The sequence below is a fragment of the Rhinatrema bivittatum genome, chromosome 6 (assembly GCF_901001135.1).
Source record: "Rhinatrema bivittatum chromosome 6, aRhiBiv1.1, whole genome shotgun sequence".
Lineage (NCBI taxonomy): Eukaryota > Metazoa > Chordata > Amphibia > Gymnophiona > Rhinatrematidae > Rhinatrema > Rhinatrema bivittatum.
Window position 1 is genome coordinate 142368848 of NC_042620.1, and position 27637 is coordinate 142396484.

The window sequence follows — 27637 nt, forward strand, 5'->3', positions numbered from 1 at the left end:
GAGGGCCTGCTCTCCCTGCCTCGGTGCCAGAATTCAACTACTACTGCCTGCTGGGATCTACATCTATACAGCTACCAACTTACGGGCCGATACAGTACAGTGCGCTCCGACGGAGCGCACTGTACTGTATCGGCCCGTAAGTTGGTAGCTGTATAGATGTAGATCCCAGTGCCCCCGACGGAGCGCACTGTTAACCTGTCCTTGGATGCGCGTTTTCCCTTACCCCTTATTCAGTAAGGGGTGGAAAATGCGCGTCCAACCCGCGGAACCTAATAGCGCCCTCAACATGCAAATGCATGTTGATGGCCCTATTAGGTATTCCCGCTCAATACAGAAAGTAAAATGTGCAGCCAAGCCGCACATTTTACTTTAAGAAATTAGCGCCTACCCAAAAATAGACGCTAGTTTCTGCCGGCACTGGGAAAGTGCACAGAAAAGCAGTAAAAAAAAAAAAAAAAAAGAAAGAAAAAATGTTTTTTAATGGGCCGGCGGCTGTCAGGTCAAAAACCGGATGCTCAATTTTGCTGTCAAACCCGCTGACAGCCGCCGCTTCGGGCTAAAAGCAGGCGTTAGAGACGCGCTGGTGTCCCTAGCGCCTCCTTTTGCCCGTTTCTACCACCGGGCCTCATTTAAATAGAGAATCCTGTGCGCGCGCCGGGAGAGCGGGCTTTCGTCCGCTCTCCCGCGGACTTTACTGAATCGGCCTGTGTGTGAGTAATCTATCTAATTCAGTCTGTCTCATCTACAGCTCAGCACTGGGAACCTGCTACTGAAATTCCCTATACCACCATGTGCTGCCAACACCTACCATTGGGAGATGGGTCCCCTCTGCCGAGGGTCCCTGGACTGCTACTACTGGACCACCTCACTACTGCCACCTCTGGTGGTATCTTCAAGCTGTATAATAAAAGACAAATCTCTGTGTTTGTGTGTCTCGAGTCTAGCCTAGTACTGAAGCTCCTCAAGGGGCTCCTCCCCGTGGGTGTGGTCATCATCGCAGTACCCAAGAATCCACTCTAACACATCAAAACCATAACATTGGGTTGGTCTCAGTCCTTTGTCCCAGGCAGCCCAGACGGGGTGTGGGCTCGAGCAGCGGTGCCCTCCTACCCCCTCAATGAGGGTGTGCTAACCCATCCCAGGGAACAGAAGATAGGGAGTTGCTTGCTTCTCTATTTATTGGAGGTGGGTCGAGATCACATCAGACCAGTGGATTCTAGAGGTGATAAAAGACTGCTATGCTCTGGATTTTCTCAGCATTCCTCGGGATGTTTTCATGGTGTCTCCCTGCAGCTCGCCGCAGAAGAGACAGGCTAGGGAGTGTACGCTGTCAAGGCTCCTCAGCCTGTGGGCTGTGATCCCAGTACCCATGTCACAAGAAAATATGAGCCGATATTCCATTTATTTCATTGTACCCAATGCCCCATTCTGAATCTTAAGGGAGTCAACTGTCTTTTGCGAATGACTCGTTTCTGCATGGAAACCTTACGCTCGGTGATCATGGCAGTACAGTCAGAGGAGTTTCTTATTGTTACGACTATGGCTGCTGTGCAGCCGCCTCACCACCAGAGGTCCCTCAAGAGCATGCTCTCCTGGCTGGCCCAATCCGACCTAGTCATCTGCTCTATGTTCTGGACTTCCTTTATAACACTGCCTACCGAATTCTTCAGTGCTTCGGCATCTAGCTCGTTTGGGCTCCCTGCTCTAGCCTCCTTTCTGCCTTGCTGTGTTGCCTTGCCTTCGGGCTTCTGCCTTGCTGTGTTGCCTTTGGGCTTCTGCCTTGCTGTGTTGCCTTTGGGCATTCTTCCTCTGTCTTGCCTTCGGGCATTCTGCCTCTGTCTTGCCTTCTCTGTCTTGCTGTCTTAGGACATTGTCTCATGCCTCCTTGTTTGCTGCCTTCAGGCTTTTGTGTTTTATGTTCAGTGTTAGTACTGTCTGGTTAGTCTGTCTAGTCATTGTCAGTCTTGGTTCCCTTAGTCCAGTCACTCATACCTACAGTCAGTATCACCCTTACCTGCACGCTATCCTGAGTCCATCCTTACCAGCACCCAGCTCCAGTATTCTGATCACCTTTACCTGCACTCACTTACACACATACCTCCATGCTGCTCCTGTGTATCAAGCTCACCCTTACCTTCACGCACCTAGTATCAGAGATTCCTCCTGCCTGTATCAGACTCCCTCCAGCCAGCTCCCTCCACTACAGGCATCCTCCAGTTAGCACTCAGTTCCACAGGTTCCAGCCAGCACCCAGCTCCACACACTCCTGTCTGCACCAGATTCCTCCCCAGCCCTTATCAGAGGCTCTTCTGCAAACCCTGTTTTCTCTCCATTCTGGAGTCACTCCTGCAGGTGGTGTTCACTACACCTGACCACTGCCCAATCGTAACACTTATATCTCTGGCTTTATCGGAGGCATATCTGTATTTTCCCATCTGACTCAGTTTTGGGGTGACATTATCAGTTTCGAACACTACCTTTCGGTTTGTCTACTGTGGCAGAACCTTCTCCAAGGTCCTGGTGGTGATAGCAAATGGCATTCTGGTCCACCCATACTTAGATGATTGGCTAATTCGGGCCAAGAGCATGAAAGAGAATCTTCAGGCCTTGTGCAAGGTGATCTCCTTGTTACAGGAACTAGGTTGGTTGGTGAATTTGGGCAAGAGCAATCTGCAGCCATCCCAGACACTGGAGTATCTTGGTGTTCGTTTCGACACGAAGCAAGGCAGGGTGTTTCTGCCAGAGATCTGCATTCAGAAACTGATGGAGCAGGTGCAACTACTGACAGAAACAATACTCCTGATGGTGTGGTCTTATCTACAGGTGCTCAGGTTGATGGCAGCCACCCTAGAGGTGGCTCCATGGGCAAAGGCGCATATATATCCTCTTCAGTACACACTACTCGATATGGCTTCGGTTACTGGTGGAGATCAGCATCCAACTGCAGTGGTGGTTGTAAGTGGATCATTTAAGGAAGGGCGTTTCCCTACAAACACTGGACTGGCTAGTACTCGCGATGAATGCGAGCCTCCAGGATTGAGGGGGGGCAGGGCTCATGGTCAGGAGTTGACGGCACAGGGGCACTGGAGTAGAGGAATCTCTGGAGCATCAATCGGCTGGAAGCCTGTGCTGTTTGGTTGGCATGCTTGTGATTCATCCGCCACTTGCAGAGTTGAATGGTCCAAATGATGTCTGACAGTGCAACAATGGTGGCTTACATCAATCGCCAGGGAGGAATCAAGAGCTAGGAAGTGTCCCAGAAAATAGCCCAACTCATGGAATGGGCAGAAGTACATCTTCAGGAGATCTCAGCCTCGCACACTGCAGGAAAAGACAATGTATAAGCCAACTTTCTCAGCAGACAGAGTCTGGATCCAGGAGAACGGGAATTGTCAAACAAAGCATTCCAGCTTACAGTGGGCTGCTGGGGCTCCCATTTCTAGACTTGCAACATCACACAATGCAAAAGTTCCTCGCTTCTTCAGTCGCAGGAGAACTCTGAAGTCTTTGGGTATCGATGCCCCTATGCAGGAGTGGCTGGAAGGTAAACTTCTATATGCCATTTCCCCGTGGCGTATGTTGGGCAGAATGATTTGGAGGATCAAGAGACACACGGAGTTGCTTCTGGTGGCGCCAGATTGGCCCAGCTTTGCTCCATCTCGCATCTTCTGGTAGAGGTGCATAACCCACTTGTTGTGGATTAACCGGTCTTCATTAAAGAAAAGGAAATTATCAGGTAAGTAGTAACTTCTCCTTCCCTGTGTGTTACTAAGCAGTTCTTCAGTGTAGGGACACTGATAAGAATAGGCTGGAGTCTCTAGTTGGTTATTCCAAAATAAAAATTTACTATGATTTGTTCAAAATGATCAAGTGGTGTTAGCAAAGCTGTGTCCAGACTGATCTATTTCCATAGTTTATCTTCTTCCTCTCAGTAAGTACTCCCTCTGCCTAAGTCCTTTACCTTCCATAGAGTGAAAAGTGTCCCAGGTGAGGGGGGTATCCTATATGTGAAGGGATCTCTTCCTTAACAGTATCTGAAGTCCACAGAAAATTCCAGATCTTCCAAAACTGTCCTTGTCTTGTGTTCTGGGGTGAAGACTCCTGTGGGGGTCTCCAGATGTCATGTCTCTCCTTTTTCCTGCTCTGTTCTCAAACTGCTCAGCTGAACCTTTCAGGAGGTAAAAACAGATCTTTAATTTCCCCAACTTTAATGTAAGGAAAGGTAGCTTCTAACTTCTTCTCCAAGTCAGGAAAATACCAAAAATCAAAATCCTCAAACTCCATGGAAAACTTTCTCCCAGTCTCTCTTGTGGAGAGTCACCATGGTCTCGCCTCAAGGAGAGAGAGGGGCTCAGCAGGTCTTCTGCACCTTATTCTCCTGAGGCAGATCATTTCCCCTCCTCCAGCCAGGACCAGAGATTCACAAAAAAGAGAGAAAACCCCAGACCTTTCTGAAAATGGCTCATAAAATAGTTCAAAGAGTCCAAAACCCTGAGGTAAACCTGTCCAGTCAGGGAAAACTTGCTCCTTTTTAGCGTGTTAGGCTGTGAGTCCAAAAACAAGACTGCTATAAAACAGCTCCTTACTCAAACTCTAACCAAGCCATACTATTCTCTCTGATATGAACCTGGAACTTCAGAGAGAGTGAACCCTCTAGACCCCTCTTGTCGGAAGGCGAGGCCTGTTACTGCAGAAGTTGAAGAGATGCTTCGCCACTGGAAGTCCTTGGTCCCCCCCAGGAGGAGTCCGTAGGGACCAGGACCGCTTGGACTTAGGTGAATCACAGAGGACGGAGAGTTGGTCTGGATGCAGGCGCCTCCTGCGGGTCATGGTCTCCAGACCGCTGGCGCCTCCAGCAGGTCTTAAGTCCGTCCAGTAGTGACAGCTGAAGAGTGGTCGAAAGCAGGTCCAGTAGTCCAAGTAGGTGAAGGGTTGGCAGCCGGTCCAGACTCAACGCCAGGAGAGAGAGGTCGGAAGCCGGTCCAGAGTTAACGCCAGGAGAGAGGTCGGAAGCCGGTCCGGAGTCACGCCACAAGAATCCAACCAAGGAGGAAGAAGAGCAGAAGCGGGAACAAACAAACAAGAACAGGCTCGGTCGGAGGAACCAAGGAACTCCGAGCTCAGAACTTGAATAACCAGGAAGCCTCAATACCAAGGCAAGGTCTGAGGAGCAGACCTTGCCTTAAATACCAAAATTACAGGAAGGAGTCCGTGGCCCTAGTCAGCCCCAGAGGGGGCGGAGTCAACCCTGCAGGAGAGGAGCCATGCGGCCGGATGCCGTCAGTGGCAATGGCCATGAGGGAAGCGCGGGGGAGGACCGCCCGCGCCCGCCGGAGCCTGGGAGACTGCCTGACCCCGCAGGTAGGCCTTTGCCCCGGTCGCGGTGTGCCGCAACCGGCAGCCATGACACTCTCTACTCCCTCTGCCTTATGCACACAGGAGCTCACTATATCAGCAAACCTCAGGGAAGGTGCTGTTCAGAATGGTATGCCTTTCTACAGACTCACTAACTCCTGGGCTTGGACTAGGGTCATCTAGTGGAGACCTGGAGGGTCTCTCCATTTTATTCATTTTTTTTTTATTAGTCTTGTGCTTATTGTTGTTTATTATTGCTATATTGAAGTTTTACTTTGTGCTATATTAGTTGTTTAAGAACAAAATTCTTGAAAGTATAAGTAAACATAGTTTAATGGGACAAAGCCAGCATGGATTTAGCCAAGTGAAGTCCTGCATCACAAATTTGCTACATTTTATTGTGGCATAAATAAAATTGTGGATAAAGGTGACCCAGTTGATATAGTGTATCTGGATTTCCAGAAAGCATTTGACAAAGTTCCTTAGGAGAGACTTCTTAGGAAATTAGAAAGTTATGGGATAGATGGCAGTGTCCTATTGTGGATTGTCAACTGGTTAAAAGATAGAAAACAGAAATTAAGGCTAAATGGTAAATTTTCCCAATGGAAAAAGGTGAATAGTGGAGTACCCCAGGGATCTGTTTTGGGACCAATACTTTTTAATATATTTATAAATGATCTGGAAATGGGAAAAACAAGTGAGGTGATCAGATTTGCTGATGACTCAAAATTGTTCAAAGTTGTCAAATCCCAAGAGGATTGTGAGAAATTGCAAGAGAACATTGCAAAACTGGGAGACTGGATATGCAAATGGCAAATGAAATTTAATGTATATGTACTTAGGAAAGAGTAACCTAAATTATAGCTACAAATTGCAAGGTTCCACATTAGGAGTCATACTCAGGAAAATGATCTAGATGTCATCGTTGAAAATATGTCGAAATCTTCTTCTGCTCAGTGTGCAGCAGCAGCCAAGAAAGCAAATAGAATGCTGGGGATTATTAGGAAAGGAATAGCAAATAAAACAGAGAATAACATTATGCCTCTGTGTCGCTCCATGGTGCGACCTCATCTTGAGTATTGTGTTCAGTTCTGGTCACCACGTCTCAAGAAAGATATAGCAAAATTAGAAAAGATACAGAGAAGGGGTGGCCAAGATGATAAAGGAGATGGAACAACTCCCCTATGAAGAAAGGCTAAAGAGGTTAGGACTCTTCAGGTTGGAGAAGAGAGACGGCTGAGAGGAGATACGATAGAGGTCTATACAATAATGAGTGGAATGGAACGAGTAAACGTTAATCAGTTGTTTACTCTTTCAAAAAGTACAAAGATCAGGGGACACACAATGAAGTTACTGGGGAATACATTTAAAACTAACGAGAAAATCTTTTTTTTTTACTCAACGCGCAATTAAGCTCTGGAATTTGCTGCCAGAAGATGTGGTGAAAGCTGTTTGTATAGCTTTGTATAAAAAAGGTTTAGACAAGTTTCTGGAAGAAAATTTCATTAACCATTATTAACGTGGAGTTGCAGAAATCCACTGCTTATTCTTGGGATAAGCAGCTTGGAATCTTTCTTTCCCTTAGGATCCTGCCAGGTACTTGTGACCTGGCTTGGCCACTGTTGGAAAAAGGATTCTGGGCTTGATGGACCCAGTAAGGCAAACCTTATGTTCTTATACTGCCTACAGTTTATGCTGAATTAGTGAAGCTAAGAAATACGATCAAATTGCAAACAGCCTGGCTTTCCTAGACAACAGATTTAACATTGCCAGCATTCTTGTTTTGACAAATACCTTCCTGTTCTCCTACTGAATGTGTTTCTCTTTCTCCGGTCATTCTCCAGAATTATGGCATTCCTTATTTGAAAAATGTAAGTGCCAACTTCCTTACCTTTCCTTGTTTGCAGATGTTGTGTAAATATTTTTTTGGTAGTTTAGGAAAAGAGAGCAGATACTTTATTTCTTTCCTTTTAAAAGATTTTATTATTTAGACAGAGTTATCTCTGGTTTGTGAAAGATCAGTTGATTGCAGCAGTAGCGCTGTCTTTATGCATGCTGCCTAGGAAACTGTGGAACATTTTATTTTGTTTTGTTTTATCACCTAATTTGGCCCTTCAAAACAGAGCCTTAAGTTTTCAGGATTCAGTATTTTCTTCTACTGGTGTCATAGACAAGCCATATTCTCCATATGTAAAGTAGAAGTATTCAGTAGCACATATTATAGTATATTTTATCCAGTGAAGTGGTATTACAGTGAGACAAACATTGCTAAGTGATGAAAATCAGAAGTTTTCTTAGCGTCCAGTCAGTTGAATCCAGAACAAGTGGGTTATGCACCTTTACCAGCAGATGGAGTCGGAGCAAGCTGATGTCACAGTACATATACCCTTGCAGTGATCTCAGGAAATTACCGGGTAAGTAGTCATTTCTCAGTTTTCCACAATGTTTGATATTTTTTTTTCATAGTATGAGGTTTTAATATTAAATTTCAGAGAAGTTTTAACTAGACTAGAATCCAGATATGAGAGAGAGAGAGGCAGAATGGTTTAGTCAACAAGCTTAATTCCCTGCTTACTATTGAGAAATTACTACTTTCCTAGCGTGTAGCAGATGGATTCATGACCAATGGGTATAGTGTGCTCCTGATAGCAGTTGGAGATGGAGGCAGATTTCAATCTGACGTCAGCACCAGTACATATACCCGTGCAGGAAACTCTGCTCTTCAGTATTTTCCGTCTCCATAGCAGTTCGGGACTCTATACACGCTTGCTCAGCGTTAGAGTATTGAAACCAAAGAAGAAAGAAAATTCCAAACAAAGAAGAAATCTTACCTCTCCAGACGAGCCCTGCTTTCCTGCGGTGATACCTAAGGGTCCCTCCCCCAGTTGAGATTTCCTGAGATGATTTCCGAGATCCCTCAGAGGTAGGCCTCGGTCCGGTAGCCGGTTCCCAGCGTGGACTTAGCCGAGTGCGGCGGTGAAGGTACTTCCCTCTCCCCCCCACACAGCCGGAGACCGTCCAGAACGAACCTGGGAAAGGCCGAGACAAGGTAAGGTAGAAAACCTTTTTTCTAAGTCTCCAGTCTCCGAGGTTTGGATGGCCGCATAGATCGTCTGCTGGCATCTGTACCATCAGGTTGATCAGTCCAGGCTGGGCTAGACCCCGATCAGATACGAGGGTCCTCCCACGTGGAGACCCTCTGAGGTGGTCGCCATCCTGCTCGCATGGTCGCCGATGCCATTTCACCGCCCTGTCCACCTAACTGAACCGTGCGCACAGGGACGAGCTGGGCGCACAAATGTCTTGTGCACACAGCGGTGCACACATAGGTGCCGTACGCACAGCTACGCACACAACTGTGCCGGGTGCACAAGTGAAGGCCATGCGCACAGCGGCGCGCACATCTCAGTGAGCGCGCATCCCGGCCTACACGCATATCTTGGGCACACTGGAGTGCATAGCTAAGCCTCCCGGCGTGCACATTAAACGCACATACCGGGGTTTTCAATGACCTATGCGCACAAAACCATGGCACCACCAGCCAAGAAAACCAAGGCACAAGCCCTCTGCCCAGCCTGCCACATAAGAGTAGCACAGCACGAGGAGGCCACGGCTCTGTGTCTACAGTGTGAGGAGGCCCTGGGAGAACCTGGACAGTCAGATGAATCCAGAACAAGTGGATAATGCATCTCCACCAGTAGATGTAGATGGAGCAAACTGATGTCACAGTACATATGCCTCTGCAGTGACTTCAGACCACATCAGTATTCTCTTCAAAAGCAATTGTGTAAAAAACTAGCAAAAAACAGATAACCATGTCAATACTCAGCCAAAAGGCAACACTGAGCTCAGTTAAGAAAGTAATAACACTAGGCTAGGGACTGGTGGAACACTTACCAGTAAGCCCTGGAAAACACACAGGAGGATCAATTCACAACCATCCGGCAGCTAAGGGAGGGAAGCTGGATTCATCTGACTCTCCTAAAGAAAAAGAAAGTATCATGTAGGTAGTAATTTCTCATTTCTTAGCGTCCAGTCTGATGAATCCAGAACAAGCAGGATATACCCAAGCGACTCCTGAAGAGGGCAGGAGGAGGCTGCCCGTGGTGTTGTCAAAACCAAACATGCAAAGGCTGCGTCCTCCTGGGCTTGCACATCCAGGCAATAATATCTGGAAAAGGTGTGTAAGGAGGACCAAGTCACATCTTGGCAAATGTTGCCGGGAGACAACAGTCTAACTTCTGCCCATGACACTGTCTGAGCCCGAGTGGAATGAATCCTAACCTGACTAGGAAATGGCTTCCCAGCATCCACGTACGCAACCGTGGCTACCTCCTTAATCCAGCAAGCTATTATAGCTTCGCAAGGCTGGCTCTCCCTGCCTAGTACTGCCATGAAGGACAAACAGTCGATCCAACTTCTGCAAAGGCTCAGTAACCTTTAGATACCGGACAAGAAGTCTCTTGACATCCAAGGGTCACAACAGACAATACTCTTCTGCATCTCCATCCCTGTCCAGAGATGGCAGGGAGATGGACTGATTCAAGTGAAACTCCGAGACTACCTTCAGTAAAAAGAAAGGAACAGTACGCAGCTGGACCACCCCTGGAGTCACCTGGAGAAATGGCTCCCAGCAAAACAAGGCTTGCAGTTCTGAAACCCTACGTGCAGAACAAATTGCCACAAGGAAAATCGTTTTCAAGGTCAGTAACTGTAAGGATAGAGCATTCAGCAGGCTAAATGTAGAGCCTGCCAAAAACTCCAAAACCAAATTAAGATTCCATAGGGGCACCGGAAACCACAAAGGAGGCCGCAGATGTTTCACTCCTTTCAGAAAACGGGCCACATCAGGATGAGCCAACAAGGACCCACCGTTTACCTGATCCCTGAAACAGGCAAGAGCCACTACTTGTCCTTTTAAGGAATTAAGAGCCAAGCCTTCATTCAAGCCATCCTGCAGAAATTCCAAAATGAGCAGGATCTTGACCAAGAAAGGAAGAGTATCTCAATCCTCACACCAGGCTTCAAACACTCTCCAAACCCGCACATATGCCAAGGAAGTGGAGAACTTTCTATCCCTTAGCAAGGTGGAAATAACTGCTACAGAATATCAATGTTTCAGCAAGCGAGCCCCCTCAAGGGCCAATACCGTAAGACAAAATATAGTCAGATCTTCATGAGGCACAGGCCCCTGCTGTAACAGGTTTTGTGCGCTGCAAGTTGAAGAGGCAAATCCACCAGGAGCCTTTGCAGATCTGCATACTACAGTCGCCTGGGCGAATCCAGCACAACCAAGAACACCACCCTCTGTGGCGTTCAATCCTTGAATCAGTCTGCCCAACATGGGCCATCGAGGAAAGGCATATAGCAACTTGTCTTCCAGCCACTTCTGCACTAGGGCATCAATCCCCATTGACTTTGGATCTCTTCTGTGGCTGAAGAATCGCAGAACTTTCACATTGCACAAAGTCACTAACGGGTCTAGGAACAGGAGACCCCAGCGATCCTGAATCAGTTGAAAGGCTTCTTCTGACAATGCCTACTCTCCTAGGTCCAGATTCTCCCTGCTGAGAAAGTCTGCTCTTACGTTGTCCTTGCCTGCAGTGTGCAAGGCTGAGAATATCTGGAGATGCACCTCTGTCCATTCCGTAAGTTGACCAATTTCCTGTGACTCTTGTTGGCTCTTGGATCCTGCCTGTCAGTTGATGTAGATCACAGTCATTGCATTGTCCGATGTTATTCGGACCTATCAATCCTGCAGCCTGTTGTCAAACTGTAAACATGCGAGCCGGACCGCCCTGGCTTCCAGTTGATTGATGTTCCAGAGAGACTCTTAATTACATAAGAAATTGCTATCCTGGGTCAGACCAAGGGTCCATCAAGCCCAGCATCCTGTTTCTAACAGAGGCCAAACCAGGTCACAAAAACCTGGCAAGTACCCAAACACCAAGAAGATCCCATGCTACTGATGCAATTAATAGTAGTGGCTATTAGTTAAATAAACTTGATTAATAGCAGTTAATGTACTTCTCCTGCAAGAACTTATCCAAACCTTTTTTGAACCCAGCTACATTAACTGCACTAATCACATCCTCTGGCAACAAATCCAGAGCTTAATTGTGTGTTGAGTAAAAAAGAATTTTCTCCGATTAGTCTTAAATGTGCTACTTGCTAATTTCATGGAATGCCCCCCTGGTCCTTCTCCCCCCTGGTCTCTCTTCTGCACTCCAATGCCCTTGCACTGTTAGTTCCTGACAGTGAGCTCCCCATCCCAGGAGACTCGCATCCATTATCAGAACTAGCCAGTCCGGTGGGGATTGAGAAACTCCCTTCCATAGATGATCTGCATGAAGCCACCACTGCAGCTGAGAGGAGACCTCCATCGGCGGGTGAAGCTGAGCAGAATAGTCCTGGGACTGCAGATTCCACTGAGATATCAGGGAGTGCTGAAGAGGATGCATATGCACCCTCGCCCACGGTACCACTTCCAGGGTCACCGCCATTAAATCAAGAACCTGCAGTTAAGGCCACATCGTCGGACTCAGTGTTCAACAACAGACTGAATTGAGTTAACATCTTCTGAATTCGAGCTTCTGGCAGAAACACCTTGCCTGCTTCATGGCAATCCAAACTCCCAGGTATTCCAGCGACTGAGTAGGCTGAAGACTGTTCTTGGCTAGGTTCACCACCCAGCCGAGCTCCCACAACAGGGAAATCACCTTGCGAGTCACCAAGCGGCTCTCTTCCAGTGATTTGGCATGAATCAGCCAGTCGCCCAAATATGGATGTATCAGGATTCCATCCTTTCTCAACTTTGCTGCAACCACCACCATTACTTTGGAAAAGGTTCTGGGAGTGGTGGCCAGATCAAAGGGCAGCACCCAGAACTGAAAGTAGCGTTATGTTCTAGTTGGATGGGAATGTGAAGATATGCCTCGGACAGATCCAGAGAGGTCAGAAATTGCCCCGAGTGCAAGGTTTCCATTCGAAAATGCTTCACTCACAGATGACGGTTGACGCCTTTGAGGTCCAGGATGGGATGAAAAGAGCCCTCCTTCTTTGGCACAATGAAATAAATGGAATATCACCCCGTATTTTGTTGAGACGTGGGCACAGACATCACAGCCTTCAGACTGAGGAGCCTTGCCAACATATCCTCCACTGCCCGCTTCTTCTGCGGGGATTGGGAGGGAGACTCCATGAACACTTCGAAATTCCATCACATATCCTTCTCAGTTCACCTTCAGGACCCTTAGATTGATGTGATTTTGACCCACCTCCAATAAGTCCAATAAGAGATAGAGGCGTCCCCTATCTCCTGCTCCTGGGGGAGGATTGGAAAATATCATTGGAAGTTTGGGAGGTTCCCCTACCTGAGCCTGCACCTGTTTTGGGTTGTCAGATGACCCAAAAGGTTGAGTCATCTGAAAGGATGCTCCCCTGTAAGGCTGAAACACTTGGATCATCTAGCACGACCTCTCATGTTAGGGGAGCACTGCACCTGCTTCTAGTCTTCTGGCAAACTAGGAACCAGAGATTTGGCCCACTTACTGGCCATTTTCTCCAACTCGTTGCCAAACAATAGCGAACCGTGAAAGGGCAATTTGGTGAGATTATCCTTGGAGGTCTCATCGGCCGACCAATTTCTCAACCATAATTGACGCCTGGCTGCCACTATCATAGCCATCCCTTTGGCTGAAGTGCAGACCAAATCACAGCCCATATCTGCCAAAAAGGCAGCAGCCAGTTTCATAACCACCCTGGAATTTACCCCCCGAGTCATTGACCTCCTGGGAGAGAAGCAAACAAGAGAGAGGTACCAAAGAACAAGAAGTGATCTGTAGAGTCAATGCCACAGCTTCAAATGCTTGCTTAATGTTAATCTCAATCTTTTTATCATGAGCATCCTTCAAGGCCGCTCCTCCTTCCACAGGAATAATGGTTCGCTTGGAGACTGCAAACAGAAGTGCATCTACCTTAGGAAAATGTAAGCACTCTCTTACCACTGGATCCACAGGGTACAGGCCTTCCAAAATCCAACACCCTTTGAAACTAGCCCCTGGGGTGCCTCACTCAAGATCAATCAATTCTTGAATGACCTCCATCACGGGGAAAATCAAGAGGCTTTACGCAAGGAAATCAAAATGGGATTTCTCTTTGGCTCAGACACTGAATCTGTCCCAAGGACTCCAAGCATTGTCAAAGTCTGGGAAATCAGAGCTGGCAGTTCATCTTTATGAAAGAACCGCAACATAGTTTTATATGGTTCCATATCGGGGGGGAATTTCATCATCCTCAAGAGGCAGGATCGGTGTCGTCATCCGTGCCATCCAGATCTCTATCTAGAAGTTCTGCTGCCACTATATGGGAGGTCCAGGCAAGGTTCCTACCTGTGCTTCTGCCCTAGGAATGCTGGACATGGCCTAGGACTGCGCCTGAAGGAAGAATTGCAACCCCTGGAAAAGTCTACCCATGAGAAGGTAGAGGAATCCAGGCCAGGAGGAGCTTGAGGAGTATTTACTGAGCTACCTTTCCCTGCTGAGGAACCAGTTAGGGGAGAACCAAATACAGGTACCCCAGCTGGCTTGTCTTTACCCACATCCACATCCGGTTGAGAAGAAATGGCTTAGTGAAATCAGAGGAAGACAATTCCCCCTGAGCCTGTAAACACGCTGGCACAAATAGCGGACACTCCAGGCTGAGATGTCCGAATGTGACAAGTAGTGCAAAGAGAAAGATGCTTAGGATCCTTAGGTACAGATGCCATTATAGCTGACAATGTGCTGAGCGATGGCAATGTGTTCAACTAGGCGTGCAAAAAACGTACCGGAGCTCAGCCGTACCTGACTGAGCACAGAGACGATCTCCGGCTGTGAGGAGAGAGGACAAGTGCCATCATCACCTTGCTTGGCTTCCTGAACCCACTGCCTTTCAGCTGCTTAAGCTGCCAAGTCCGTGCCAACTCGACTGAAGGACCACAGAAATCACCTCATGAATTCTCAACTGTGGGAAGGACCAAGTTGTATCACCGCAAGAGAGCGGGGTGAATTTATTTCCTGAATTCTCCTTTTCTTTAAATAAAGTGATTCCCAGTGGGGAGATGCATGTCCACCATCTGCTAGAGACTGAGAATATTGGCGGGCTGAGTTCACTGTAGGTGTATATGTACTGTGATGTCAGCTTGCTCCATCTCCATCTGCTTGTGGAGGTGCATAACCCACTTGTTCTGAATTCATCTGACTGGATGCTAAGAAATGAATGTGGCTTCCTCTATATAGTACCCTCTTATCCAGACATCTCCAAACACTCAGCACAATGTCTCTGCAGATCAGCTGCTTCTATATTACAGTATTGCTGACATTGTGCATCAATAGTGGATACTGCAGATGGTCACCATAACTCAGTTTCTCATGGTGATGGAGGTGAAGAACCCTAACCCCAGTAAAGACAGCAGAGCTTGTTCTAGGCTGGAATGGAACCTGGACCCAAGAGAAAAAAATGTAATTTAATATAAGTTCAAATATAAGATTCAGTTTTTCTGTTTAAATGAATTTACCCATTAACTACCATATACAGGTAGCAGATGTTTTTCATTTTAATGGTTACTCCATATTTTCTTGGCTATGATATACTACTAATCCCAAGGAGCCATTTAAGTTGACTTCTTGAATAAACAAAATATTGGTACCATATGCGAATGTTAGCATATTATAATTAATTACAATTTCTGGTATTTTTGCAGACCTTACTTTCCACTCTACCTGTATATCATTCAGACTGAAAGTTTTTTTTAAAAAGCAGTTTTCAAAATGAGTACACAAAATTAATCTTATGATGCATACCCAACAAAATATCTAATAAATGGAATTTCCAAATGTACTATTTAGTGAGCATTTTGTGCTACTTTTGTGGACAGAAGGGGAGAGGAGCTTGGCAGGATGGCTAGAAAAATGAAGCATCGAAAAATAAAATGTAATACCCTCTATGAAGAATGCAAAAGAATATGATTCATGCTGGCTGCCTTTTTGGAACATTGACTATGACTGACTGCATACATTAACCAAAATGGGAATTCCCACTCTAACCTGCATTGCAGCACCTCAGTCCTCCTGGCATATCATAGCTATTCCTCTTCAGCTGTGTGATCAGGAAAAAGACTAGCAGAGGTAGTATTTGATCATGCTTCATTGCAGCTTATTGATCATTTCATCATTGGGTTCTGGCTACATAAACCAAGAGAGCATAGCTGGAGTGGTTGAATATATCATTAGAATACCAAACTGGAAAGATGTCCTTACACATCCTTAGCATTTGTTTGGGACTTTGTGTGATGCATGGGTCTCCCTCTGTTTTTTGTCTCTTCCTCCTCTGCTGCCCACTGAAGCTCAGAAGTATGAATAAAAATAAAATACATTTTCAAAGGTTAAAGAGCTTCTGCATTTTTTTTTATCTGCCTTATCAAAGTTTTTCTAAATGCTTTACTCCCCCCTTTTTTTAGGCATTCTTTGTAAGCAAATGTTATGCTGTGTGTTGACAAAGATTTCCATATGGCATGAAAACTGACCAACAATGGTAACTTGCACATATGACCACACTAATTTGTAAGAGAAAAGCATACAGTTTTATTATCTCAAATTTTTAAATGATTTAGGAAATGTCCTAAAATACAAACACTCACACACACTCATTCATACTCTAAAAACATCACATCAAATACAAGGCAATAGCCAGCCACATGACCAAAAGGTCTATACAACAATATTTTTCATTATCTTGATACAATATTGTACACATAAATTCCCTGTGGATACAACCACTTACAATCTATACCTGGCTTTCGCCCATTTTTACCTTTTACCTCACTAAAACATGATTTTATGATAATGTGCACCACTGTTGTATATCCTCGATTTATCTTCATCCAGCTGACTTCCTTGTATTGATCTCTTCCCTTCTGGGCAACCGTCCTTCACACTATTGTTTGCAACTTATCATTGTGGACTGACCCCAACAAGCGGCCCCTGTTTCACATCTGTCTGCTTCCTCAGGGGACTGCAACCACTGAGAATACAAACCTGAATTAGATACATCTAAAACTAATACCTAAGATACATTTACCACCAAAAATATATAATAAGCTTTTACCACAAACCGTCTGTAATTCAACTTTTTCCCAGGCTGTCCGTAAACTTCAAATCTGCCATCAACTTTCTCCCATTTCTTCTAAAGCCAATATTCCTCATGACACAGAAAATATCTTCATGATTGATGTAAACCTAAATTACACCAAACACACATACTAAACACCACGCCTTATTATGTCTGAAAACAGAAAACTATGCCTAATTCCTCCTCCCTACACCAAACCTATAACTTACTGGTTCAATAACTTCCCGAATTATATTCCTCGTCGACAACGTTCGTTTCCAAGTCCAGGCAGCTCAAACTGATTCAAAAACACCCAACTGCGTCACAAAATCGCTGTAATTAGTGGCAACTGTCCCTTTGCTTTTTAAAGCGATTTGCAAACGGCCACCGCTTTAACGCGGTGAGCCGCACGCCTCAACGTCCCTAACACGGGATGCAACGTCATGACATCATCACACGCTGCCAACATGTCGTACCAAAACAACAAAAAATTAAAAAATTAAAAGACCACAACCAAATGTAAACAACCACTCACATACTAACCTCATATGCTCCAATCACAAACACTCCACACAACTCCACAAACACCCTATATATACCCAACATCCAACAAATAACCAAACTCTCAAAACATAGCTACTATGAGAAGGTATTCATAAGCATAGTAGCTATGTTTTAATTTTCTTTTTCAATGTGATAAAGTGTAAAAACATTTTTTTACTTCCCCCCCCTTTTTTTAAATAAATGTACACTTTATCACATTGAAAAAGAAAACTGGACCGATGATTATATAAGACCCTAGAGGTTTTGTCACTTGAAATCATATCATGCTTTGACAACCAAATGGGTGGTATGAAGGTCTTAATCACAATTTTAAGTTCTCGCTTCACTATTTTAATTATTGAAGTCAGCAATTCGTGTTTCATTATTATATGATATATCGCTGGGCAGTTAATAACACTTAGGTCAAATGGCATAAGCCAGGCTGGATTCTGGCAGTATCTGAGAATCTTTTGGGCTAGGGGAAAGGCTACCCATGTTCAAGTTAGGGTACCCTTATCTGGCGCAGCTGAATCCAGCTAATGCCAACGCAGTTTACCTGAGGCACCGAGCATGCAGCACCAAGCTTCAACTGCAAAGCTGTGTGATTCAAAGTACCCCTCCACAAAAGAGTCCCTGCCCCTTGTAGGACAGTTCTTTTTTTTTTTTTTTTTTTCTTCTTTTTTATTTATGCATTTTTACATTACAAATAAAGATTTCAACACGTGAATACAGATCAATTTATCGAGGTGAATAATAAACATTTAAAGTTATTTAGTATTCATAGTTAATTGAAAAAGGTAATGGTAATGTTATCACACGAAGATTACATAAAGGAACACTATCAGAGGAAAATATAGTAGGTTTGAGCCCTACTATAACTGAACAATTGAAATAATTGAGAATACCAACAGACATTATTCCTTTTAAGCCACAAAATCTACTGCCGCATTTTCTTGGGGTCTAGAATCTAAAAATACTCTTAACTGTGAAACCTCAAAAAATACATTTTTCTGTTGTATTTCCACCTCACATTTACAGGGGAATTTTAACAGCATTTTCCCTCCTTTTCTTTCTACATCTGCTCTTAAATCTAAGAATTTCTTTCTTCTATCCTGAGTTTGGAGAGATCTGGATAAATCCAAATTCTACTACCACCTGGAGTCACTCCTGCAGGTGGTGTTCACTACACCTGACTATTGCCCAATCGTAACACAAATGGGTGGTATGAAGGTTTTAATCACAATTTTAAGTTCTCTCTTCACTATTTTAATTATTGAAGTTAGCAATTCGTGTTTCATTATTATTTGGGATATTTCGGTTTTGCTAGATTGGGCTATTTTGTTCATCAGCTATATACCATGGCAGGTAGTTGGAAACAATCAGTTATAGATGGTGCAGTTACTGTGGATGTTTATAATTCATCATTTGTAAATAAAATTACTTTTATGCCATTTCGGACTCTTGTGTTGACTTCTTTGCATGGGATTTTAAGGAACGGAAAGAGATGGATGGTCACAGCTGTGATATTGTGGAAAGTTTTGTTACCATTGTTTGAAGAAGAGGAGTAGAATTAGGAAGCAATGCTTTATGAATATTTCGTAAACAGTCGTTACATGCTGTTTCCTGTGGCATGCAAAACAATCAGTCCTGTAGCATTCTGGAGTAGTTTTCCTTGTAGATGCCTTAAATAAGTATCTATCGATGATATGTGGAATTTTGTATAACAATTATCATTTTAAATTATTCTGCCATAGTCACTGGACATGCCTGTGGACAATGTATCATTGACACAATCTCTAGTTACCACAATTGATGAGACTGGAATTCTATGGGTTTTTGTCACCTGTAACACTAGCTTCTTGGTAGCAGAAGCTTGAAAAAAAAACATATTTTGTGGTCTATGCCTCTTTCTGACAAAACTAGTGCAAATAGAACTTGTGTTAGCAGAGAATCTGATAAAACACCAGCTTTTGTGCAAAAGACCTTCCATCAGCATAGATGCTTGCTAAATGAGGTTGTGTTTGTCATGTTAAACAAAAAAGCTTTTGTTTTGCTGCTGCAGCGTCCAACATAAATGACAGTTTATTTTATTCATTTTTTTATTTATATGATTTATATTTCTGCCTTTTAGAAGGCACTTCAGATCGGATTACATTCAGGTACTGTGGGTATTTCTCTATTCCCCAGAGGGCTTACAATCTAATGGCCTGATTTTCAAAAGCATTTAAATGCTTAAAAATGGGTTTTACATATGTAAATGCACTTTTGGCTTTTGAAAATTGCTACAGTATATGCCATTAAATTGTCCATAGAATTTACCACTTAATGCAGATAAATGGTTTTCGAAAATTGCTATGATACAGTACATGCTTAATTCCTTTGACAGATGAAGTGAGTTGCCCAGGGTTTATTCCTTCTTAACCCAGAAAGTATTTCCAACTACCAGACTGGAGTATTTCCTTAGTCATTTTATTTTCTCCCATAGGTACGAAGAGAAAGCTACCAAAGACGTGAAGCGTTACTCAGTGCAGGCTCAGAAAGCCCTGGAGCAGAGTATGCACCAGCCTGCAAAAGAAGCAGAGAGGAGACTCAAAAAGACTGCAGCGGTGCAGGGAGCACAAAGCAAGCACAGACTGAAGGCTGCCTTGTCAAACCAGCAAATCCTTGACAAAATGTTTCAGTCCCAAATTGAAAAGAAAAAGGTACCCATGAAAAGCGTGCAGGTGCCTTTTACTTTGAGTTCTTTAAAAAGTCAGCTTGGAAGACTCTCAAAAAAATGCTGTTCGGATGGAGAAGAGCTTTGCTTCATCAGTAAGCTGAGCTTTCCTGGTGCATGGATTATTGCGTCTGAAAAAAAGATAATGTTGCTGAACCCTTACAGAGTGGAAGAAGCCCTGCTGTTTAAACGACTTCTGGATAATCATAAAATTCCTGCTGAGACACTAGACAAGTCAATTATATTAACAGACAGGTACAGCATTGCCATTGCTTCTATCACTCATTTGTATAGTATTGTTAGATGTATGCAGCTCTGTAAAACTACAATAGTTTAGAGTTTTAGAGGGTAAAGGATGACTTTTGCAGTGGACCAAAGAAAGAATATTATTGTTCAGCCTATTGAAAATGCTTGTCTGCCAGTACAATAAGATTTATACCCAAAAGAGATGTCAAGCAGTCCTACCTTAAATATGAGACTTCTGAGAACATCTGACTTTTTTTGCCAACAGTTCAAGAGGTATCGGGTAATTTCAGCATTTATATAGCACTGTACATTCATTTGCTTAACAAGTTACATACATACACAATGAAGTTACTAGATGAAAAATTTAAGACAAATAGGGAAATAAATTTTTACTCCATGCATAATTAAATTCTGGGATTTGTTGCTGCAGGATGAGTGAAAGCTGTTAGTGTAGCTGGGTTTAAAAAGGGTTTGGACAAGTTCCTGGAGTAAAAAAATCCATAAACCATTATTGAGGTGGATGTGGGGAAATCTACTGCTTATCCCTAGGATACGCAGCATGGAATCTAATGTCCTTTTGGGATCCTGCCAAGAACTTGTGAGCTGGATTGGCCACTGTTGGAGACAAGATTCTGGGCTTGATGGACCTTTGATCTGACCCAGTATGGCAAATATTATGACAGTTTTACCTCAACTCGTGGTCTCAGCTGATAACCGGCAGAGAAAGTCCAAATCCAATCCGAGGTCGAGGCAGGCAGCGAGCAGGAAAGGCAGAATACAGTCCAAGTCTGGGCAGGCAGCAGGTAAACAAGGTCAAAATCCAATCTGGGGTAGAGGCAGGCAGCTGGCAGAGAAGGTCCAAGGCAGTCCGAGGTCACAAACAGCAAAGAAAACAAAGGAAACGCAAGGGGAGCACCAGCACAAGCAAGCCTGTAGCTGAGGCAATGCTGTGCTGGGCTTAGGGGTTTAAATCTCGGAAGTTCCTGCACAAACGCAGGAACTTCTGGTCTTGCTGCCGTGCAAATGCGGGTCCTTCCGGTATATGGTATCTTTAGCCCCTTCTAACAGATGACTCTACTCTTCAAGTGCAGCCTTGATAGCTAATAACTCTCGTTCTCCAATAGCATAATTCTTTTCTGCAGGAGAAAACTTCTTAGAAAAATAGGTGCAAGTGCGGAGTTTCCCTGAGTCAGATGGTTGTAACAAAATAGCTCCAACGCCTAGAGCCGAAGCATCCACTTCTAGAAAAAATGGCTTGGTGGGATCAGGACGTTGCAGACAAGGATCCTTTATAAATTCTTCTTTTAAATGTTGAAATGCGTGAAGGGCTTCAGTGGGCCAATCACTCCCTTCCTAGTTAAGGCAGTCAAGGGTGCCACCAGTGTAGAATATCCAGAGATAAATTGGCGGTAATAGTTGGAGAAGCCTAAAAATAGTTGCAAGGCCTTAAGCCCGACTGGTTGGGGCTACTCCACAATAGCTTTAAGTTTCTCAGGATCCATATGATGTCATTCTTGAGACACAATATATCCCAGAAAGGGTAATTTTTTTTTATGAAAAAGACATTTCTCCAACTTAGCATATAACTTGTTATCTCGGAGGCGTTGAAGAACTTGTCTAACATGAATCTGATGTTGCTGCTCGGTTCTGGAAAAAATTAGGATGTCATCAAGCTACACAATAACATGAGAATATAGCAGGACATGAAAAATCTCATTGATCATGTTTTGAAACACTGCTGGGGCATTACATAAACCAAAAGGCATTACTCGATATTCATAATGTCCATCGCGAGTGTTAAAAGCGGTCTTTCACTCGTCACCTTCTTGTAATTGGATTAAATTGTAGGGCCCCCCCCCCCCCAAGGTCTAATTTAGTGAAAATTTGAGCTCCTTTAGTCGATCAAAAAGTTCTGAGATTATAGGAATGGGGTATCGATTCTTCTTGGTAATGGCATTCAATCCTCGGTAATCAATACATGGTCGTAGAGACCCGTCCTCCTTCTTGACAAGAAAATATCCCACACCTGCAGAAGATGACGGTCTAATGAAACATCTGGTTAGATTTTTTTTTTTTTTAACATATGTTTATTGCAGACTGAAAACGGAACAGATGTAAGATAACAGTAACAAAATGGTGATGTATGATCATGTACATACTTCCTATATATATTACATAAATTGGCTTATAGTTGGTCCTGCAAAGTTTTCCATTTTGCCGTTCATATATCCCCCCCCCCCCCCCACCCTCCCTTTCCGCTCTCGGAACTTTACGACCATCAATCAGTATTCCATTGTTCCCATCTTAGGGTCAAGGAATAGTACAATTCTTGGCACATTCCTGCATGGGTAAGGATAAGGTATTCCAGTATTTATTCCAAATCCTTTGGCATTTGATTTTTGCTGCTGGAGTTTTAGTGTTCGCTGTCATGTAGTCGAACTGTAAAAGCTTGTAGAGCCTATTTATCCACTGTTCCACTCCTGGCTGCTCAGTCGTAATCCATTCCACCAGTATGGGTTGTAGCGCTGCCAAGAGTGCTTTCCTCAGGAATATGCAGTCCCACTCCGCAATAGTGTCTAACGTGCCTTGAAAGATACATAGTAGGCATACCTCTGGATTCTGAGGTACTGTAATCTGTAGAATTTGACTTAAAGCATTGGTCACCCGTGTCCAGTACTGCATAATCGTGTCACAGTTCCATAGCATGTGCATCAGTGACCCTGGTAACCGTTTGCATTTCAAACATTTATCCGTAGTACTTATCTTAGCAATATACATCCTGGTTCTGGACAGAAACATACATCGTAGAACCTTATATCCTGTCTCTCGCAATGAGATGTTCTCTGTAGCTGACAAACAGTCCATCCAGATCTTGGCTATAACTTTCGTAGTCAAGCAAATGCCAGCTTGGCTTTCCCATTTCTTTTGTATTTCTGATAGCGTCTCTTCCTTTTTTAAGTCTCTTAATGCCCGGGAAAAGCTGGAGCATGACTTCAATATCTTACCCATTGGCGAAAAAAAGTTTATTAATAGCTCAGCCTGCTGTCCCCTTCCCAGTGTCCCATGTATGGTAAAGATATAATGTCTAGCTTGAAGGTATGCAAAGAAATCTTTCAAATCTAATCCAAATGTTTCTCGTATTTCACTGAAACTCCTCACTGTACCAAGGCTTTCATCCCACATCTGTAACACTCTTATTAATCCCTTTCGTTCCCAGGCCTGGAATATCGGGCTGGATAGCCCTGCTTCAAATAGCGGATTACCTCTAAAAGTCAGATATTGAAAATTTATTTCAGGGCATCCCAATTTTTCCTTGCTTAAAAACTTCCAAGCCCTTCTACACTCATATAGTAACATTCTATGTTTGTAAGACGATGGAATTTCCGCTGTCCCAAGTGGGAGCAGGTTTTCTGGTCTATATGGATATGTCCACTCCTTGATAAAGTCATACGGAGTATAGAAGCTAGTACCCTGTAGCCAGTCCTGCACATGTCGCAGCAAGCAAGCCAAATTATAATCTCTCCAATTAGGACAAGCTAGTCCGCCCTGGTCATATGGGTTCATCAAAGAACTTAAAGATACTCGTACCCGCCGTCCACCCCAGACATAATTTCGTATTATTCGGTTAATCTGTTTTATCTCTCTCTTAGTCAGCCAAAATGGAATCTGCTGTAGCACATATAGCCAGCGCGGAAGTTCCATCATCTTCAGCAACCCTATTTTTCCCATGATAGACAAAGGGGTAGATTTTCAAATAGCGCGAATTGGCCTACTTTTGCTGGCGCATCAGGCGCAAGCAAAAGTAAGCTGGATTTTAGTAGATACGCGCGCAGCCGCGCGTATCTGCTAAAAACCTGGATCGGCGCGCGCAAGGCTATTGATTTTGTATAGCCGGCGTGCGCCAAGCCGCGCAGCCTACCCCCATTCCCTCCGAGGCCGCTCCGAAATCGGAGCGGCCTCGGAGGGAACTTCCTTTTGCCCTCCCCTCACCTTCCCCTACCTAACCCACCCACCCAGCCCTGTCTAAGCCCCCCCCTTACCTTTGTCGGGGGATTTACGCCTCCCAGAGGGAGGCGTAAATCCCCGCGCGCCAGCGGGCCTCTTGCGTGCCGGGACGCGACCTGGGGGCGGGTACGGAGGGCGCGGCCACGCCCCCGGACCCGCCCCCAAAACGCTCCCGACACGCCCCGAAAACGCCACGCGGTTCGGGCCCGCCCCCCGACACGCCCCCTCCGAAAACCCCGGGACTTACGCGAGTCCCGGGGCTCTGCGCGCGCCGGTAGGCCTATGTAAAATAGGCTTACCGGCGCGCAGGGCCCTGCTCGCCTAAATCCGCCCGGATTTGGGCGGATTTAGGTGAGCAGGGCTCTTAAAATCCACCCCAAAGGGAGAGAAGCCCAGACCTTCAGCCTACTTTCCATTTTTTCAAGTAATGGCCTAATATTTGCCCCTCTAAGGTGGCCTACGTCTCTAGTTATTTGTAAGCCTAGGTACCGCATGGACTGATTTACCCAGCGTAAGGGGAATTTCCCTTCCCAGCCTGCTTTAACCTCTAGACTAATATCCATGGCTTCAGATTTCTCCTCGTTAATCTTTAACTCAGCAAACAGGCCGAACGACTTCTGATGATTCAGTACTTGTTGAAATGAGATTTGTGGTCTTGTCAAGAATACCAAGACATTATCTGCAAAGGCAGAGACCTTAAATTCCTGTGTCCTCAGCTTATACCCCTTGATGGAGTTATCTCCTTCAATTTTCCATAACAAAGGGTCAATGGTCAGAATATACAGTAACGGAGACAGGGGACAGCCTTGTCTCGTACCCCTACACAATGGAAAATCCTCTGATACTTGACCATTGGCTATAATAGCCGACTTTGGGGTATTATATAACATCTCAATGTTGCTCACTATGTCTCCCTGGATCCCATATCTAGCCAACACAGAGAATAAATACGGCCATGACACTCTATCGAATGCCTTTTCGGAATCGAATCCGACTACTAGAGCCTGGGTTCCCTTGGCCTTGCACTCTTCCAAGGCTATGAGCAATTTGGTGACATTCGTACTGATCGCCCTCCCCCTCACAAATCCTACTTGGTTTTTTGTGATGATAGTAGGGAAGACTAGGCTGTCTGTCCGCTAGAATTTTTGGAAGAATTTTTGTTTCATAATTTAGCAGCGATATTGGTCTATAAGACGAGGGCAATGCCGGATCTTTGCTCGGCTTCTCTAAGACTGTTATGTAGGCCCGAGTGAAATCAGTAGGGAACTGCCGTCGCCTTTGCGCTTCTTGGAAGAATGTCAACATATCTGGGGCAAGTTGATATAATAATGATTTTTAATATTCAGCACTGAAGCCGTCGGGCCCTGGCGCCTTGCCTCTCTTACTAGTTTTAATCGCTCCTATTATTTCTACCAGGCTTATTGGTTTATTTATCTGTTCCAGTTGTTCAGGGCTTATACTTGACAGTTTAAGATCCTTAAAAAATTCTGCCTCTTGCTCTGTACTCCCTATTCGGTCGTCTGTGTACAGCTTTTCATAAAATTCTCGGAAAGCAGCACATATTTCTGTAGCCTTGTAATGGGTATACCTTGTTTATCCTTTAGCTTAGTTATGAATGACTTTCCCCTGGCTAGCTTGACCATATTGGCTAGGAGCCGACCCGCTTTATTTCCATATCGAAATAATTTATGCTCCCCAAATAGCATCGCTTGCTACGCTTTCTTATGTAGCCATTCATTTAATTGAGTGCAGAATAGCCCGGTATTCCTCCCTGGCTTGTCTAGTATTAGACGTTACTAGTCGCGCCTTGGCTGTCTTAAGTTGAGATTCCAAGCTTGTTATATACTTATGCATATTTTTAGATCTGGCTATTTGATAGGCTAAGATCTCGCCACGCATTACCGCTTTCCCGGCTTCCCAATATAAAATCGGATCAGCCTTATGTAGCTGGTTATGGGACTCATACTCCCTCCATTTTCCTTTTAGAAATTCCTGAAATTTTTGATTATCTGCCAAATGGCCCGGGAACCTCCACATTAAAGGGCCTGGATTGATCTCCCTGCTTTTGATGTCTATCCAAATTACTGCATGGTCAGATATTTCAATAGGACCAATGACCACCTTACTTATCTGATAAAAGATGTCCTCTGCCACCAATATATAATCAATCCTGGACATTGTAGCATGCGTTCTTGAGACGTGAGTATAGTCACGTTCGGTTGGATGTAAAGTACGCCATATGTCCATCAAATTCAATTCTGTACATAAGTATTCAATTCCTTTTGTTTTCTTTCCTAATCTTGGATTCCCCGGTCCTGTTCTATCCATCAGGGGATCACTTACATAATTTAAGTCTCCTAAGAGTATTAATGATCCCCTGGCGACCGAAAGTAGTTTAGCCACGATATTTTGTAGGAAAGAATGAGACTAGGAATTGGGAGCATATACTGTACAAAATGTGTACTCCTTTCCTTTAATTTTCTCCACAACAATTAAATATCTTCCTTCCTCATCACTTTGTTGATGAGTCACCTCAAATGTTATGTTTTTGTGGATCAATAATGCCACTCCTGCCTTCCTGTGAACTGCCGGGGAATACAAGTACTGTCCCACCCAGCTGCGTTTCAATTTTTTACTTTCTTCTACTGTCAGGTGTGTTTCCTGCAGACTTGCAACTCCTATTTTTTTCCGTTGGAGAACGCTAAGTATTTTCTGCCTCTTGATTGGTGAGCTTATACCTCCCACATTCCATGACCCGCATCTAAGTGTCGTCATTTTCTAAATTTTAGTGTACTCCATACATGAAATTTTGATATGCTAGCATTCCTTCGAGGCCCCCCAGCCTGGGCCCCCAGGTTCCGTGTTCTATCTGAGTGATTGTCCTCGAACCTGGTTGTTTCCTTTATTAGATGGCCTTTTACTTTTCCAGATCTCCCTATCCAACCCCCCCTCCCCCTCCCCCTCCCCAATTCCCCATGTTCCTCCGAAGCCTTTCGCTACCGGGTACTCTAACACACCCCTGAACTCCTACCACCCCCAACTCTTGTGGGGTCAAGATCCGTAATACATGCGCTCAGGAGCCTCCCCCCTTCCCGCAACCTTTGTGTCCCCCTGCTAGGTTCTACATCCCGTCCTGCTTATTGTTTTCTGGCTGTAACATTACTGGGACCAGTGCACATATAATTTACTTTCTAACAATACTGTTAATCGCGCTGTCTCCTATATGCTATAGCATAAACTAGTGTGATAAATCACTGTGATGGTACTTCACAGTTGACTTTTGTACCCGTGCCCATATACCTAGCAGGCAATGAACTCCCCCCATACATTTCAAGCTTTGAAATCTTAACAAAAGAACATTATACAAACTCCTTAATAACAAATTGCAACTAAGATGATCACTTTCCCGTACACTCTTCAAGTATGTTCAACCTTAAAGAAAAGAAAATTAAGATTATAAGGAACTTAGTAACATGGCTTCCACGGAAGCTTCCAGAATTTCCAATGGCTTATGCCACTGAGGTATTCATGTGGGCTCGCAATATAATGGCTAGTAACTCCTTGTCTTGCTTTATTTACATGAGACCCATCCTTTCAAGTATTTCCCTTTCCTTTGGCAATCCA

At 44.5% G+C, this 27637-nt stretch overlaps 1 protein-coding gene across 8 annotated transcripts in view; it reads left to right on the forward strand.

Moving 5' to 3' along the window:
* Positions 1-27637, forward strand: part of PMS1 (PMS1 homolog 1, mismatch repair system component) — a 302687-nt gene that overhangs the window by 190139 nt on the left and 84911 nt on the right. For all 8 annotated transcript variants that reach the window (XR_003857402.1, XR_003857404.1, XR_003857403.1 and 5 more), the window contains one exon: positions 19532-20017. Coding sequence is in view for 5 of the 8 variants with exons in the window: in XM_029606009.1 (XP_029461869.1) it covers positions 19532-20017 (486 nt within the window). In the remaining 3 variants the exon portion in view is untranslated. The remainder of the gene's footprint in view (positions 1-19531; positions 20018-27637) is intronic.